Source organism: Pezoporus wallicus, unplaced genomic scaffold (genome assembly GCF_028554395.1).
Source record: "Pezoporus wallicus isolate ANWC-B61680 ecotype Strahan unplaced genomic scaffold, APGP_CSIRO_Pwel_v1 scaffold_3294, whole genome shotgun sequence".
NCBI classification, from domain to species: domain Eukaryota; kingdom Metazoa; phylum Chordata; class Aves; order Psittaciformes; family Psittacidae; genus Pezoporus; species Pezoporus wallicus.
Window position 1 is genome coordinate 7,957,314 of NW_026635478.1, and position 16,619 is coordinate 7,973,932.

The 16,619-nt window shown below is 37.8% G+C and overlaps 1 protein-coding gene across 4 annotated transcripts in view; it reads right to left on the reverse strand.

The window, feature by feature from the left end:
• Positions 1 to 16,619, reverse strand: part of ATXN10 (ataxin 10) — a 112,336-nt gene that overhangs the window by 5,017 nt on the left and 90,700 nt on the right. For 3 of the 4 annotated variants that reach the window (XM_057426833.1, XM_057426823.1, XM_057426806.1), the window contains one exon: positions 5,949 to 6,768. The exons of the other annotated variant lie outside the window; for it this stretch is intronic. In XM_057426833.1, the coding sequence (XP_057282816.1) occupies positions 6,581 to 6,768 (188 nt within the window). In that variant the 3' untranslated portion in view covers positions 5,949 to 6,580. Of the gene's footprint in view, positions 1 to 5,948; positions 6,769 to 16,619 lie in introns of those variants that run through there. 4 annotated transcript variants of the gene reach the window in all.

The window sequence follows — 16,619 nt, forward strand, 5'->3', positions numbered from 1 at the left end:
TCAGGGGGGACCTTATCGCTCTCTACTGTTACCTGAAAGGAGGATGGACCAGGAGGTGGGGTCAGTCTCTTCTCTCAAGTAACAAGTGACAGGACAAGAGGTAATGGCCTCAAGCTGCACCAGGGGAGGTTTAGATTGGATATTAGGAAACATTTCTTCACAGAGAGGGTGCTCAGGCATCGGAACAGGCTGCCCAGGGCAGTGGTGGAGTCACCATCCCTGGAAACAGTTAAAAATTTGTAGATGTGAGACTTAGGGACATGGTTTAGTGGGGGACTTGGCAGCCCTGGTTTTAACGGTTGGACTCAATGATTTTAAAGGTCTTTTCCAACCTAAACTATTAACGATTCTATGATTACAGTAACTTTCAGTAACCACAAGTTTGAACCCCAAACAGCTGAATCCCCTCTATACGCAGAGTTAAGACTTGATAAATTGTTAGGACTTGCTAAATTGAGATAAATTATGTAATCCATATTGTTTTCTGTATTGTTTTCCTTATTGTTGTGGTGTGAATACAACGTAAGTATGTATTTCTGAAAAACAGGTCAACAGTAGAATAGGTACCATTACCAACATTTACTATGCTTATGATTTTAGCGATAACACCACTGTTGAGAGGCCTGTTCAGTTCACACATTTCAGATGTATTTTTGAGACATTTTCCTTGAGGCAACATAGATTTTGTGCCTGCTTTGATCACATTTTCAAAACCCCAAGAGAAGAAAATCTCTTAGAACACCACTACAAAAAAAAAAGGAACACGAAGTAGAGATGAGGCTGCTCATCTTATAACAAATATTGATTATGAACACAGTCAACAGTGTTCAACGAAAAGCGCTAAGATACTCAGAACTCTTGAATTATTACAAAACACCCCACAAAAACTAAAGGCATCGCATACCAACTCCACAAGTGGACAGACAGGTTGAAACACTTTTTGAATGACAAAGTGAAAATTTGAACAGAAATTCCTTTTTTTTTCTTTTGTGCCATTGTGTCTCTAAACTTATGTTTGCTTGTACTCAAAACTGACAGGAAACTTTCAAGTTTAGCATAAATGTTTTATGGAAGTCACCTGAAGTACCAATGAGACCAAGTACAAGTTTGTCTCACTTATAGAATCACAGAATGGTTTGGGTTGGAAAGGAGCTTAAGATCATCTAGTTCTAACCCCCTTGCCATGGGCAGGGACACCTCACACTAAACCATGTCACCCAAGGCTCTGTCCAACCTGGCTGTGAACACCACCAGGGATGGAGCATCTACCACTTCTTTGGAAAACCTGTTTCAGTGCCTCAGCACCCTCAAAATAAAGAACTTATCCCTTATGTTTACCCTGATCTTCCCTGCTTTAGTTTGAACCCATTACCCCTTGTCTTATTGCTACAGTCCCTGATGAAGAGTCTCTCTCCCCAACATCTTTGCAGGTCTCCTTCAGATACTGGAAGGCTGCTATGAGGCCTCCATGCAGTTTCTCTTTTCCAGGCTGAACCGCCCCGAATTTCTCAGCCTGTCTTCATAGGGAAGGTGCTCCAGTGATGCCCCTACATCACTACTGGTGAGGCATTAGTTGTGCTTCTGTGTAACATCTTACTGAGATGAGATGTCACGCAGCAAAAAGAGGATGAGGTTAATTTTAAATGCTCTGGACTCTACCTACAACTGCTTTTTCCTATGAAAACACGAAAAATTAGAATTCTAATTTATTTACATAATTTCTGATTTTCATTTAAATATTCTAATTATTTGGTATTTTCTGACAGAATTGGCCCTGCTTTTAATTGCCTTATCAAACTCAAGGATACTTTACTGTCTGGCTCTTCCTAAAGGATACCTTTTGGACAGTAAAGTTCTACAACTGTCAGAGTCCATGAGAAATGTTGTAAAATAATCATGCTCTCTCATTTGTTTTACAAACAGACTGATAATGCATTCCCCATCTTCCAGTAGTCCTCTCTCAGACTTAAGCCATTCCCTCTCTCACCCTCTGAAATCCATTTTTATTCATTGCTATCTTCTCCAGTCCATGCAGCTCCTAAGTCCATGTTAGATGGACACCAATAGCAGCTAGTGAGATGTGCAGAGAATCTCTCAGTTCTTGATTTCTTTTGCCAGCACCATGTTAGTGAGGGGCAGTAGCCGCTGAAAATGCCATGTTCAGGCACTGGATTCATGAGTGGAACAAAGACAGTGCAAAAGCAAATTTAGCAGCTCAGCTCTCACAAGCCTTTACTTACAATGTATAAGCTAAGGATTTCCAGAGCTTACAATCTGGCCAAATTTGGACTGAATTATGACAGAGGAAAATGCATAACCTTCATTTATATTTGGAACAGTCTTTAAAACAATTATTTTAGGGATAGCATATACAAAACCAATGTCAGCTTCTCATCCTCATAAATAACTGGATCTTATCAGAAATCACTGAGAGAGAAAGTTCCTGTGAAGAAACCAATTAAACCTAAAGCAGCATGGAAAAATTTCCCACTTGAATGGTTATAATTTGGCCAAGCTATAAGCAACTGGAATCAGATCTTAACATGGAAAGCATCATTTAACTCTAAACAGAGACACTGCTAACAGGTCTGGCCATAAACAACAAAGACCTAAATATCTTCCACATGTAACACAGCAAGAAGTATTTGTCTTCAAGTATATGTCATCAGCAGCACGCATGTTATTACCCAGCTGTGGCCTCAACACACTGCTGAGAAACTCTAAAGCAACTGCGGATGGCGATAAAGCCTTGGGGCTGCTTTCCTCGGGAAGGACACAGGCAGTTTGCAGAGCTCTCCTCTGCAGGGTGATGGGCAGTCTGGTCAGAACCTTGGACAGCAGTGGAGGAACTCCACCGCTGCCTAGCCCAGCCCCGCACGGCCCCCTCCTTCAGACACCAAAGAGGCATATGTCTCACATGGAAGCCTCGGAACCATAGAATTCCAGGTTGGAAGGTACCCCGAGGCTCATCTAGTCCTACTTCTATAGACTAAGCATGACCTAGACTAGACGTCCCAGCACCCTGTCCAGCTGAATCTTCAAAATGTCCAACACTAGGGAGTCCACCACTTCCCGGGTAATATCATTCTCACAGTGAATCTTTCTCATTGTGAAAAATTTTCCTCTTGTGTCCAGTTGGAATCTCCCCAGAAGGAACATGTGACCATTACCCCTTGCCTTTTCCATATAACCCCTTGTAAAAAGGGTTTCTCCCTCTTCTTTTTGGTCACACAGAATAACAGAAATTGCATATAATCATAGAAGTCTACTTAAGAGTACCATAAGACAACACCAAATTCTCTGTCAACATAATCCAATTATATACATAAGGCTAGATAGAAAAATTTAAAGTAATTTTCAGTGTAGCCACACATTTTGAGTGTTTATTTGCAAATAAATTAGTGGTTTTTTGGGGGATTCTAGCTACGTAAACACTCACACTAAACTCAAAATACAATGCCAACTGCTATTTAAAGGTTGTGACAAAGGCATTAACTGCCTCTGATTTTATTTGTTGTTGGTTGTGCATAAAATTGTATTTTACAAGTGCTTTAGGCAAAACAAATTATTAGAAGCAGTGAAAGTTTAGGGCTTTGCAGGCAATTAAGCTTATTTCTCACAAGTTGCTAAAATGCTCTTTAAAAATCTATCCACTTATGATGAAAAAACAACTCCCTATTCCCTTTTTTATAAAAAACAGACCTTTTTAAAAAAAAAGAAAAAAGATTTGATCACTATTGTTTGAAAGCACTCGAAAGCAATAAGATGGTCACAAGGCTTGATCTGACTGTTCTGCCCCTTTACTAACTCAATAAAGCTTGCTTTTTATGACTGATTGCTGTGCTGTATTAATCCCCCAGCATATAAAACAAGCCTATTGGAGACTGGGACTCCACTGGGGGAGGACAGGGAAGCTGTTGTGTTCTGAGAATTAATCCATCTAGGAAAATCAAAAGCCAGCCACTCACAATACAGTAATCAGCATGTTCTCCACTGTGAAAGCCCTACATTTCCCATTTAGAAAACACAACTATTACTCCATTATGTACTGAAACACACAAAACCCTTTTATTTATCTGTGTTTGTTATCATTTGGCTTATATTTATGGGTTTGTGTGTATTCCATTGGTGGGTATACAACCATCAAGTAAAAAAAAGCCAAACGCTGTCTTTTCCCAACTGCTTAAAAGGAAAAAAGGACTCCTACTGCTTTTTCCACAACCGAAGTTCCTTCTGGATTTGCTTTGTGACCAGGATTTTAACTCTTTATTACCCTAAATAAAAGGAAATTCTTTGCATTTTTTCCTTACACAGAAAGTTAATTTTCTTTTCAGAATAATTATGGGGTTTCTTTTCCTCATGTTGTTAAATTGTGTAACATGAATTTGCTAAGTAGTGGTGCTAAAATAAAAAATACTGAAGTTTTGTAATTACTCACCTGAAAATTACTCCACTTTACTTCTAGGTGCTATTATATTTGATGCTCCATCAGCAAAAGGTTTAATCCTTTCCTTTTAAAGTTGAATGATGAAGCCCTCCGAATATTTTTTTCTGAAGAGCAAAGTTTTTTGGTTTTTTTTGCCATTTGGGTGCTATAAGCATGATTTTTCCATTATGTTATGGAGAAAAAGATTAAATAACCTAAACAAAACCAGCTGTAACTCTAATGTGACATAGTAGTTAAACTGTTAAATGAATCCTGGCCTAAACACAAAAATTAAGGCTTATGGAAATCACTGAGAAACCACAAAGTGATAGACCATGTGCTCAAGAAGAACCAAACCCCTATACACTTTTCCATTCAGCTAGCAAAAAGCACCTATCTGTATAAGAAATTACTTTTTAAACTAGCACTTGAAACACAAGATTTTAACATCCACTGAAATGTCAATTTATTTTTCAAAAAGCAAATAAAGCACTTTTTTTTAGCAAAGAATAAATACGAATGTAAGCAACTAATGCTCTTCTCCCATTTGTTTTTAAAGCAACAAGTCACCAAACGCAACAGAAGTTACAGATTCCGTTCCTTTTGCCAATATACATACATCTTTTACATAATAAAGGTTTAAAGACAGCAGTTTCATATCACTGCCTTTAAAACCAGCAGGTTACTAAAATCCCACTAGGTCAATTCCATAGTCCCACCTGGTCAGCTCAGTAGACACTTATGGTTAACTTGAAAAGATCTTAGTAGTCCAGCTACACTAACTACCCATTTTAACTATGTATTTCTCATAGTTAAAAGCACCCTGTGTTTTTTTTTGCCATTTTTAGATCAAAAAATGAATTGGAGGAGCAAAGACGGACGCACGTGGCAGAATGCCTGTTACATCTACATGTAGTTTTAGGACATAAACTTGCCCTTCCATTTAAAAATAGGACTAAAAGATGACAACAACATGAACAATTTAATTTTTCTGGGACCTTCCCATTAGACACAGCTGAAGACAAACAAATGACACACTGATACACAAGTGCTAGTGATATTAAGCTGTAATTCTTGTTTTGCTTATGCATGCAGGATTACACTTCTTGGCTAACAGGGCAAAGCTATGGCACACAGACAGTTAACCATGCCCCCCCACCCTTTCTTCACCCCCCTTCTCCCCCCATCTCATTCATGCCACATTCCACAGTGGCAGGGTCCTACAACAATATAGGAGGGTACCCAAAATGAAGAGGCAGGGCCTTCCATTCTTCTGCCTCTCTTGAATTAATTAACTGGAAATGAGTTTTGTCAATGTTTTGGAAAGGCAGAGGGGTGAAAAGAAACTGCTAGAATTAATCACAGTGAGAAACTACCTCTTCAGCAGTCTGCCAGAGTTCAGAAAACCCATGAGAAGTGCAAAATAAAAGGAAAGTGGGCTGACTTACCATCCAAAGGAACAAATAAAATTCAAACAAACACCCAAGTCTCCAAAACAGAGACATGCCCCAGTGCAAAGGAATGTAGCATCTGTTGCCACAACAGCTTCAGCTTTGTTTTTAATATACTTGTCATGAAGACTGAGAGGTAACAAGGTAGAAAAGACAAGTTACTAATAATTTAAATACACAGAAGACATGTTACCTTTAATTCGCTAAATATTTATGTACATCCAATGTTCCACCAAACCTTACGTAAGAAGAGATGCTTAAGCACCATGACTGAAAACAAGTAACTTTTATTGTTCAGCCCTGACTCAGCACAGATCTTTTACATGGAGAAGGCAGACTGTAAAGCACTTACTTCTTTCCTGAGGTTTTAATGATAGTGATCTCCAGATTCAGCAATGGAAATTTTAACAACTCACTAGTGCACGCATCTCTACTAATGGAACAAGAAAGTAATGAAATTTCAACCATCTGAAAAGAAAGATCTTTTTCCATACGTTAATTTATCTAGGTATTCAGAAAACATGTAGGTGTCCTTTTGTTTACAACGGTGAGGCAGAAGTGCCATTTGGCAGCTTTTCTGACTACGAATAACAATTCCAGCAGACCGGAACTAAAACTGAAGAAATCTTGATTGCCTGAGCAGGGAAAAGCATTTTTAAACAGAAATCTACTTTTAATGATTTGACTGTTCTTAATTTTTTGTTCATGAAGGCTTCTTTCTGACAGATCTCAGAATTAACTTGTCATCTCGTTTCTCTATCTCTAAGCCCATACTCTCAAGGGCAGAATTGTCTGCCAGCCCCTTCTCCTCCATCTGTGCAATAAGCTCTTGGTTTCTCTCATTCTGTTCAGTGAGATTTCGGATAGCGTATACTGCCCATGGGTTCACAACTGTTGGACAAAGTTAAGGATCATTTACTTAAAAATGAAACAATGCTTATTTTAATTTATTACTGCATTCTCCCACCCTCCCCCATCCCTCAAACCCAGAAAAACAGCAGAAAACAAGGGTTTGAAAAAGGCATTTACAGGCAGTGACTCTGGACCTGCAAATACTTGCATATGAGGTAATTTAAGTCTAAATGAGGTACGACCATTAACTTCAGGCAATTTTACTAAGTTTTATCTTGAATTAAAATAGAAACAAAACACAAATGAAGGAATTAAAGGGACATATTATTTTAAGCCAAAATTACGGTTAATTGAAATGTTCCAATGATCTTCCTAGTGAGATTAAAAAAAAAAAGTTGCTGTTTTTAGGATCTGAACACTTCAACACTACACTTCCAAGGACTGGCAAACAAAATGAGCTGTAAATCAGGTACAAGAAAGACAACTATTATTTTCTCTGTAAAAGCTGGAGAAATGTAGAAAGAGAGAAATACCTCTTGCACAGGGTAACAACTGAAAATAGCACAAATAACATGGGAGACACTTAAAAATATTTAACTTCTGATGATATCAAAACTAATTTCTTTGTGCCTGGGTGCCTTTACAAACTCACCAACAGAAGAGACACTAAGATCACGAGCAGGTAGCTCCTGCTCACCTTTAAATGGGCACAAGCTGCAACTCATTCACCTTCTACGGTGGTCCCTCGAGGCCAGGACTGAAGCACATGCCAGGGTCATAGACAAAGGATTTAAATTCCCAGGATTATCAGTCAGGCATCTTCCAAGTGAACTACAGTGTTCATTTTATGAAGTGTCAGGGATGTTAGTCCCAGTTCTGCAGCTGAAAAGCTATGTTACGATATAATCTTTCCCAAGTTACCCATATGGGAGGCAAGCCATTCTGAATCACACAAAAGTGATTTGCCTGCAGGGCACCAATTATTTACTACATGTAGCTTCACATCCAGTAGAAGAATATGCATAATTTACTCATCTCCTTGACGTCTTTTGGGTTGGACAGTGTCTAAGCACAGAGATAAGATTGTCTTCTTACTGGCATTTGCCAGGGGGTGACTGGAGGGGAAAAATCCTGAGTGGTGGAAGATGGGAACTTCAGCCAAAACAATATACAGGAACTGGACTTTCTTATGCAATCTATCATGACAGCATTTGGACAATTTAGTACCACAGCATGCACATCCTTACAGCAGCAGTTTTGCCATTTTCTCGTGCACCCTGCACTGACAGCTGTGTCTATCTTACTGCTACCACCAACTACCCCTTAGACTTATACACTCTCAGCAGAGGCAGTCTTCCATGCTGGGTTGTGGGATGCACGAAGCAATGTAGGTGAGCAACAGCCAGTAGCAGAAGCAGCTTTCTTAATGTAAGACCAGATCCTGCCTTCACAAGCTTATATTTTAAGAGAGGGGAATCAGTAAACTGAGTGCACAGGAGACAAAAAAAAAAAATTAAAAAAATGCATACCTAAGCACAGTGCTGCTTAGGTGCCGAAAGAGAATAGAGAAGAGACTGAAATGAAAAGCACACAAGGAATCTTCAACAGAGAGTGTAGTTTAGATGAAGAGTAGCTTGGACAAACTTCACAGGAAACATACATGGTTAAGGAGCAACCCTGCATTGGCATGAATCAGTGAAACAGCCCCCTGCCTTTTAACAGCAGTTTATATTTATTTTCACATTCAAGAAGCTCAGAATGGAAAATAAAAAACTGGCAAAGCAGTAAGAACTATAGGGCTTTTTTTTTTTTTTTTTGACAGTTCTTCTATTTTGACAGGAAACATGCTGCAAACCTCCTTCATTTAAGTTACATAAACCAAGTATTTCCACTGAAGATTATATTCGAAGTACATAAAACAACAATAAAGTAGCAAAGAAATAAGACTGCTTATGAGCAGGATCTCACTCAGCACCTCCAATGGTGAGAATAAATGTCAGAATAGTGAAATACTCAAACTGATGAATGCAGAGGAACAAAGCTGATACCTAAACAGGTCTTTCTGAGGTCTGATTTAAGGCATTTCACAAGTGCCAAAAAGTAACATGAAGTTCTCCCAGTGGACTGTGAGAAACACGCTACCACCCTCCCTGGCTCTGCTCCTGCAATGAGGCGCGACTTCTCTTGTTCTGTTCCTAAAATACAGCTCTGTATAAAATACAGCACTTGCATAAAAGAAAACCTCCTAAAAAAAATAAAAGGAACTTTCAAAGAGTGACAGTTCTCAATCACGCAAAGTGCCACACAGGAAAAAAAAAAAGAAGTACTCAAAGTATTTTTTGTGTGTATTAGCCTTGGGAATAATCCTGTTACCATCATCTTTATGTCCTTCAATACAAAACCACTGCTAAACCCCACAGCAAATGATGTTTTCCTATTATCATATCCATTCATGCTTACATAATATCTAAGACATCCCCATTATCTTATGAACTCTATCATCAGTATGGCATTTATCATTATTGACTACTGTAGCTGAAGCTGCAAAATGGTTTCAATAACATTTTCACTCATTCAAAAACTCTTTTCTGTATGTAGGTTTTCCATTGTAAATTCAGTCATGAATATGCATGATTTCCCTTGTTCGCATGCTGTGTGAGGCTAAGACCTTTGGATGGCTGTGTGCAGACCTAGACAGACTTAAGTGTCAGCAGAGATTAAAGCTAGTCCCCAGCTAATATTCACATTACCCTCTTGCTCCTCTCCAAAGATAGAGACACAGAGAGAAAATTAAAAATATTCTACAGTCTCTAATCCTACCAACACTTTAAGCACTTTATTGTATGCTCAGCTTTAGAAAGAGAGCTTCTAAAGTTTCCATAGTTACTACAAATAAGAGCATGATCCTGTTTGTTGTGAAACTGCATAAAAGAAATGCAGGAAGCACAGTAGATCTGATTGCACAGACTTGTCGAGATTCTTTCCAACAGGACGTATTACACTCTCAAATTAATTAGTATTATAGACAAGTAAAGATTACAATCTTTCTGTCACAGTGCAGAGGGCATATAAAAGAAACAAGAAAATTCATTTTATTTTGCAGGAGCTTCATTACCACACTACCTGTGTTTAGGGAATGAAAGCAAATACTTGCACATGTTTATAGCAACTCTTTCAAAATGCTTCAGTACTGTATGCTATGGGATTCCTGTGTTACTTTGACTTATACAAACAATAACAAAACTGAATCAACTTGCCCTGTGTTCCACACTGATGTAAAGATCTACATACAGTGATTTAAAATTTATCATCTAAACTCTTGTGGGTTGTAACTTTAATTGTAGGGGGGCGGGGGGGGGGGGGGGGAGAGGAATACAGGGAGAAAAGAAGAGAGGCAGGGAAAATGTGCTACCAATCTGCCCTAAAGGATGAAATATTTTACTGGCACCTACATAAGCCATGAAAATAAAATATGCCACTAAATCCTGTGGAAATTCTGCCACCGACTGCTAAGGGAAGTTTTAACACTTCTCTCATTTTTCTTTGTATGGATTCTGCTACAAGAGGTTCCTAGAGTTAGTGCTTGCAACAGCAGAGCGACTGTGTTCTAAGTTTAATGGTGTGTGAAAATACAATCGCTTACTGTCAGGAATCTCTAACCAATATCCTATTGTGATGCATTACTGGAGAGGAGGACTTACAAACTATTTCCCAAGGAGAGCATTCCAGCTTTTTATTCTCATACTGGGAGGTCCAATTTGGACTAAATGCTATTGGCCATTGGCTATTGCAGCCACCAGGTCTCTTATGAATTGTTCTATAAAACAATTTTGATTCTATGGATGAAAGGTAGAAATGCAGCAATGCATAAGTAACCTGGAAAGTATGTTGCTTAAAAAAATGTTCAAATGTTAAGTATTATCATTAATATAGGATACTGAAGAGTGGTGACAAGGAGAATGAAATATATATATTTTCTTAAGTCCCCTTAATGGTTATTAATACTAAAGAATTTCTAAATATAACATCTTTGGTGGAGAGTTTGATTCCTTACATGATGTAGATAATTATTTTCTTTTTAGTTAGACCATTTCCTGCATTACAGTTAATTTTCAATAATTAAATGATTACTTAGGAAACTTTCTTCCTTAAGAATCATTTGACCTAATGAGAAAAAGAGGATATTCTTTGTTCAATTCCATTACCTCATTTAAATCAGATTTTTGATTATGTAAACATTAAGTACATTTTAAACAAATATAGGAAAAGGTACAAAATCTTATAAAGATGGACAACCCACAAGAATTGGAACTCCAGTCAAATGGGCTGTTTATGCAACAGTGAAAGCCACCCAACTTCTCCAAGAGCTTTTCTGGAACAGGTCTACAGGGCTGAAAACCAGAGATGATGAAAATGCTATTCTAGCTAATTATATTTCTTCCTGGTCTTCAACATGTAATCCAATTATCACTAAAACTTCTGTAGACACAAATGAAATACTGAAGTGACACGTTAGAAGAATCACTTTCACTTACAGACTTGACTGGACCACACTGAAAAGACATAAAGCATTTCCCCGTCAATTCTTTCAGTCTTTTCAAGTACTTTTGTTTCACAGCAACTTGAAGATAATTCTTCTCACCATTAAAAGAGGTCTCTAGACAGCTACCAAAACTGTTAATCACAGTTTGGGTCAATGTGCTCTGACTGACCACACGTATTAGACAGTCAGAAGCTTTGTCCCTCCGAGTCAGCCAAATTGCTACCAAAGTTACAAGTTTCTTCATGTTGGAGCTTTTAGTAGTTTTATGAAGTCCAAGAAGCTGTATAAGATGATAGAAATTCCTTACAACTTCTTCACATTTTTTTAAATAACATTTACTTGTGCCCAAGACATTAACCCAAAAAAGTAATCACAGAAAATATAAAGAATTAAAGATTTTATCTTAATTGATTTACCTAAAGAATTTAATTAGTATTTTTACAATTAATACTTTGGACTCTATTTATACCCAATATTAAATTATGAGCATGAGAAAACCTCAGGAATTCAGTGCACAGCAAATTAAAAGACTCTGCCTGGAAGGTAGAATAAAAATGCCTAAAATATTTCAGTTGCCTTTATTTTTATTTATTCTATAGCAGTTAGTATCACTTACGATTGCAGTCCCCTTATTCTGGATTTTAAAGCTAGAAACAGGCAGTGCTGTATCATCCAGGAATGTCTTCTCTTTTCCAGACTGACCTAGCTCTTGCAGAGCATAGAGAATGCAAGTCATCTGACCTAGAAGCCTCCCAGGTGGAGAGGCACCACTGGATGCTGAAGGAGGCATTTATTACTGATCACACTTTCTAGAGGTAAGATTTCTAACACTGGGGAACCCAAAGCAGAGGTTCATGTCTACAACAGGTAACTCTCACCTGGTCCTAGGGATCAGAAAGACGGTCGGACCATCCACCTCCAAACAAGCTTCTATCTTTACCACTACGTGGCAGCAAAGCTTCACTGGACATGCATGAAATCAGATGCCTGCAGCCAGACCTTTCCTGCCCCTTATCTAGGACAGGAAGGCCAGGGTGTGCTGATGATGCTTACTGCAAGCACTCCCCATAAAATCTGCTTCAGGAAAATATTCTGGTAAAGAGAGAAAGCCTATCCCCCAAAACCTGAACAGGTATTTGCAGCTCGAATTCCACTCTGTAGAAGAACATTGATTTGCTAGAGAAAGATCTCAAAAGATACCACCTCAGAACAGACAAATATGCAAAACTACTCAGTTTAAAGTAATTAAATTAGTTTCAGTACTAAGGCAACATTCTCCTTAATTCACAGCCAACACAAATTAGGAAACACTCAGAGCAGAAAATAACTGCACATTACTGTTTGGGTTTTTTTTTCCCCAAGCCTTCACTAACCTCCCACAGCAGTAGCTATCACTTTTGCTAGCAGACAAACACCATCCTTCCGACTACCTGTACTTGTATGAGTCTTGGAACGTCCTACCCATCTCCTGTCATAATGAATCCATTTCTTAAAGTGTGCCATTTGGGACACAGGTTTTCTTAAAATGGGAGTGGTATCTTCTCTATAATCAACTGACAGGCATGTCATATTGCATGCGTGACTTTAAGTGAAAATTCACTCACTTAAGGATCAATGGCCCACAAATACACTTCAAGACCAGGACAGATGATTAAACCTCTTTTGTGCAACACTTCTGCACAGAACACAGTTGACACTGGTCAGTCACCCCTGAAATCAAGCCTGTCAGTTCTGTTTCATGTACAAGATATTTCCATGCCTTTTTCAGAAAGATGTACTATGGTGACTGGGAGATTATACTGTGCCCCTAAATAAATTGTTCAACTGGGCAAATATCTCATTTATTGTAGCCTGTGATCTATTTCTGGTTTATATTTGTTTAGAATTGTTTCCAAACACTAATTTTCATTATAGAAAACAACCCAACCCAAAACCAAACAAAACCCCAACATTCACAGATCATAATCAAGGCACTCAGAAAGCAACTTTTGCATGAACTAAAGAGAAACTGAGGGAGATACTCCAAGCTTTGCATAAATCTTGTACCTATTCCCTCCATTTGTATTTTTCTGCATCCCTTTTGAAGAATAGGCACCAGAGCTATGCAACAAGCTCTGTCAAAATTTGCTCTATGGCTGATTACAGGTGTAACACAGCTGTGAGCACCTTCTGGCTATTAGGAATTCAGAAAAAATGAACAAAACAAAAAAAAGCAGCTCACAATATCCAGTTGCCCTATCATTCCTAGCTATATTCCCACAAGTAGCATCCAAACTCTCCATGTTATTCAGAACACACTTTCAGCACTGTCCAATTCTGACACCCAGAGTCGAATTATGAGGCTCATTCATTCATGAGGCATGACTGCTTTTAACTACATACTTCAGGGATATCCAGCTAAGCGGTATGCAATGTTCATTAAAGTGCTGTTTGCCACTTCAGATTTTAGGTTGTAAGACACTTCTTATCTAGAGCAAAGTGGGGATTTTTCTCCCCAGATCACTTGTATTTCCAGGTTAACAGATCACAAAAGACAACACAGAACAGTATTTTACACCCAGACTGCTATTACTCTTTAATGCTTACCAACTAAACAACATTTAAGCCATATTCTATGTGCCTCCTTTCATGCTCTGTGGGACTTAAAAGCACAGTGCCAACACACCTTAGTATTAAACACAAAATTTTGGTCAAGTACTCTGAAGCTGCAAAAGCCATAGTACATGTTTAGCTATGCCAGGCTATTTCTAATAGGTCTCTTATGACAAAACTTACAGAACTTAACAACAACAACAACAACAAAAAACCCCATAACCTCTAGTTTATTTTACTTTTTCCTATACTCAGACTTGTAATACTAACTTAATGACACATTTATTTTTCCTGCTTAGGCTGCCAATTTGCTTTTTAAATTATGACTTTTTAAATAGAAACCCATAATTTATGAGTAACTATAAATCACCTGGTTTTACAAAAGAAAGGATCACACTCTTGATCAATTTTAAGCTAATGCTCCACAGTTATCATATTCTATTCTTGCAGTTCCTTCTATTACACTCATTCCACTTTAACAATTCATAACAACTAAATCTGTTAGTTATCTAGTAGAGGTACCAGTGAGTTAGCAGGATGTTACATCAAAAAAAGAAAAAGCTTCATCTGCTGTTACGTGTAAAAATGCCATCAGCTTATCTTCTTATCCCATTTACAGAAAAAATGTAAAATTCCATTAAGCTGAAACTCATGTATCAAATTACTATTAAAACCTATCACAAACATGGAGATGTAACACACTAAAGCACAGGGGGACGGAAATGTGTTCACAAACTGATTAAATATCAGGCAGACCATAGTAATTTTAAATGTCCTTGGACATGTAAAGAAAAAATCTCCACCTAAACGCAGGAATATATTAATGTGCATTTATATGGATACATATAGAAATCAAGAGCTTTCCTAAAATGCATTAAAATGGAAATTACAGTCGTAGAAAAAAAAAAAAACTTTCAAAAATTTGACACTAAACTAAAAAACCCAGCCTAGTTAATACCTGAGAGGTGGTCAAGCTAATTCTAAATTATCATACTAAGGTAGATGACAAGATAAGCCTGCTCACAATTTCAACAGAAGCTCTTTTACTACGTGCAATCTCTAGAGATTCGTCTGTTATACAGATTCAACAAGGATCTCTCTATCAGCTTATCTTTCAACATTGTTTTGAATATTATATTGATTCAGGGTCTCTGATTAACTTATGTATTAACTCTCACTCCTGCTGCTTTTGGTAATTTCAAATGTCACATTATGACAAATAATCAGAACAAAACTCCCGTTCCAGTGTCATAGACACCAGATGATGTCCAGTGCATCCAAAAATAACAGTGGTTAAATAAACGAGTGTTTTGAAAGATGCCACTAAATCATAACTAACTAAGGTTTTTCTCCCATGTTTTGCAAAAAAGCCATTAACCAAATTTCCTGCTAAAATTTCAGGAAATGGTTGCATCTCCTTGAAGAAATCTCAGAACACCAAGAGGCAAGAACAAGTAAGGAAGTTCAATGGAATGGACAGCAAATATATCCTTTGTGAGGAAGGAAAGGTAGATTTTGGAAACAATTTCAGAAAGAGAAAGAAGGAAGTCTAAACTGGAGAAGAGAGGGAAAATGATTTAAGGATCAGGAAGGAGCTGCAGAGGACAATGCATTCACCAGCTGATGTTACAAATTGTTTGAGTAACAGTGACCAAAATATGGCTACAGAATAATGTCAGAATAAAGGTATTATGTTGGCTATATGACATCTGAATATTCTTTGGAAGCATGCAAGGAACAATGGCAAGCAGACAGCCTGAAATATGATAAGGCAGTCATAGAAGGCATTCCATTCTCAACAACATTTTTGAACCACTCCTAGCTTTATTTAAAAAAAAAATAAAAAAATCTTTGGGTCTCAAATTTCTGGTTCTCCATCTCAGCCCAGAGGGGAATTTTTCAAAAGAAAGTCTACAGAAAAATCAAGCAAGCTGTTTGAGCTACAAAAGCAGTGAAAGATTATCTATATTTTTTTGTTGTTGTTGTTGTTGTTGCTGCTCCTGGTAACTAAAGATCCTCTTTCTTTCAAGAGTTCAAGCCTGTTGTGGATTTAAATCCACCAAGAGGATCAGGGCAGAGGACAAATATGACAATATTTGGTTTAGGAACAGAGTTATTAATTCCTCACTTTTACATGCATGAGTTGGTACCTACAGAGATGACTCTTCTCAAGGGATTAGAAATATTATAATGTAACATTTGAAAAAACCTTCTTGCATTCTGTATAGGTCTGCTGAACTTCCTCCAGCTTGAAGAGGAACCCTGCACATTACATATGTTTCTTAATGATGGCAGCTGTCAATTACTGGAGCTGGATAGAAGGGAGGTACTGAAGGAACAAGCTTCATATTTACATCTCTGCAAATCTGCTTTAGTATTTCATACACCCTCAAGAAAATTAATACTTCCCCTTGTGCCGAACTCTGAATTTCAGAGTTTTAATCATCTTTCAGATGCACTAAATAAATTGCATCCTGAAACTATGGAATCAGCAACCTGAAATATAACATTAGGAATTACAAACTCGTTAAATGTCCAAACACAAAATTTAATCTTTGGTCATTTCTGGAAAAAAATGGGCAGTGCTTTCATTTCTCAGAGCATCTTTTCTTGTCCTACATACTACATTCTTTCTGTGGTCTTAAGTCTTTTTCATATTAGGAGAATGCTGTGTTTGACAAGACAAAATCTGACCTTGGGGAACAGTGTGGATTAGTTATACAGCTAGTAGATGTAGAACATCTCACAGGAAAAC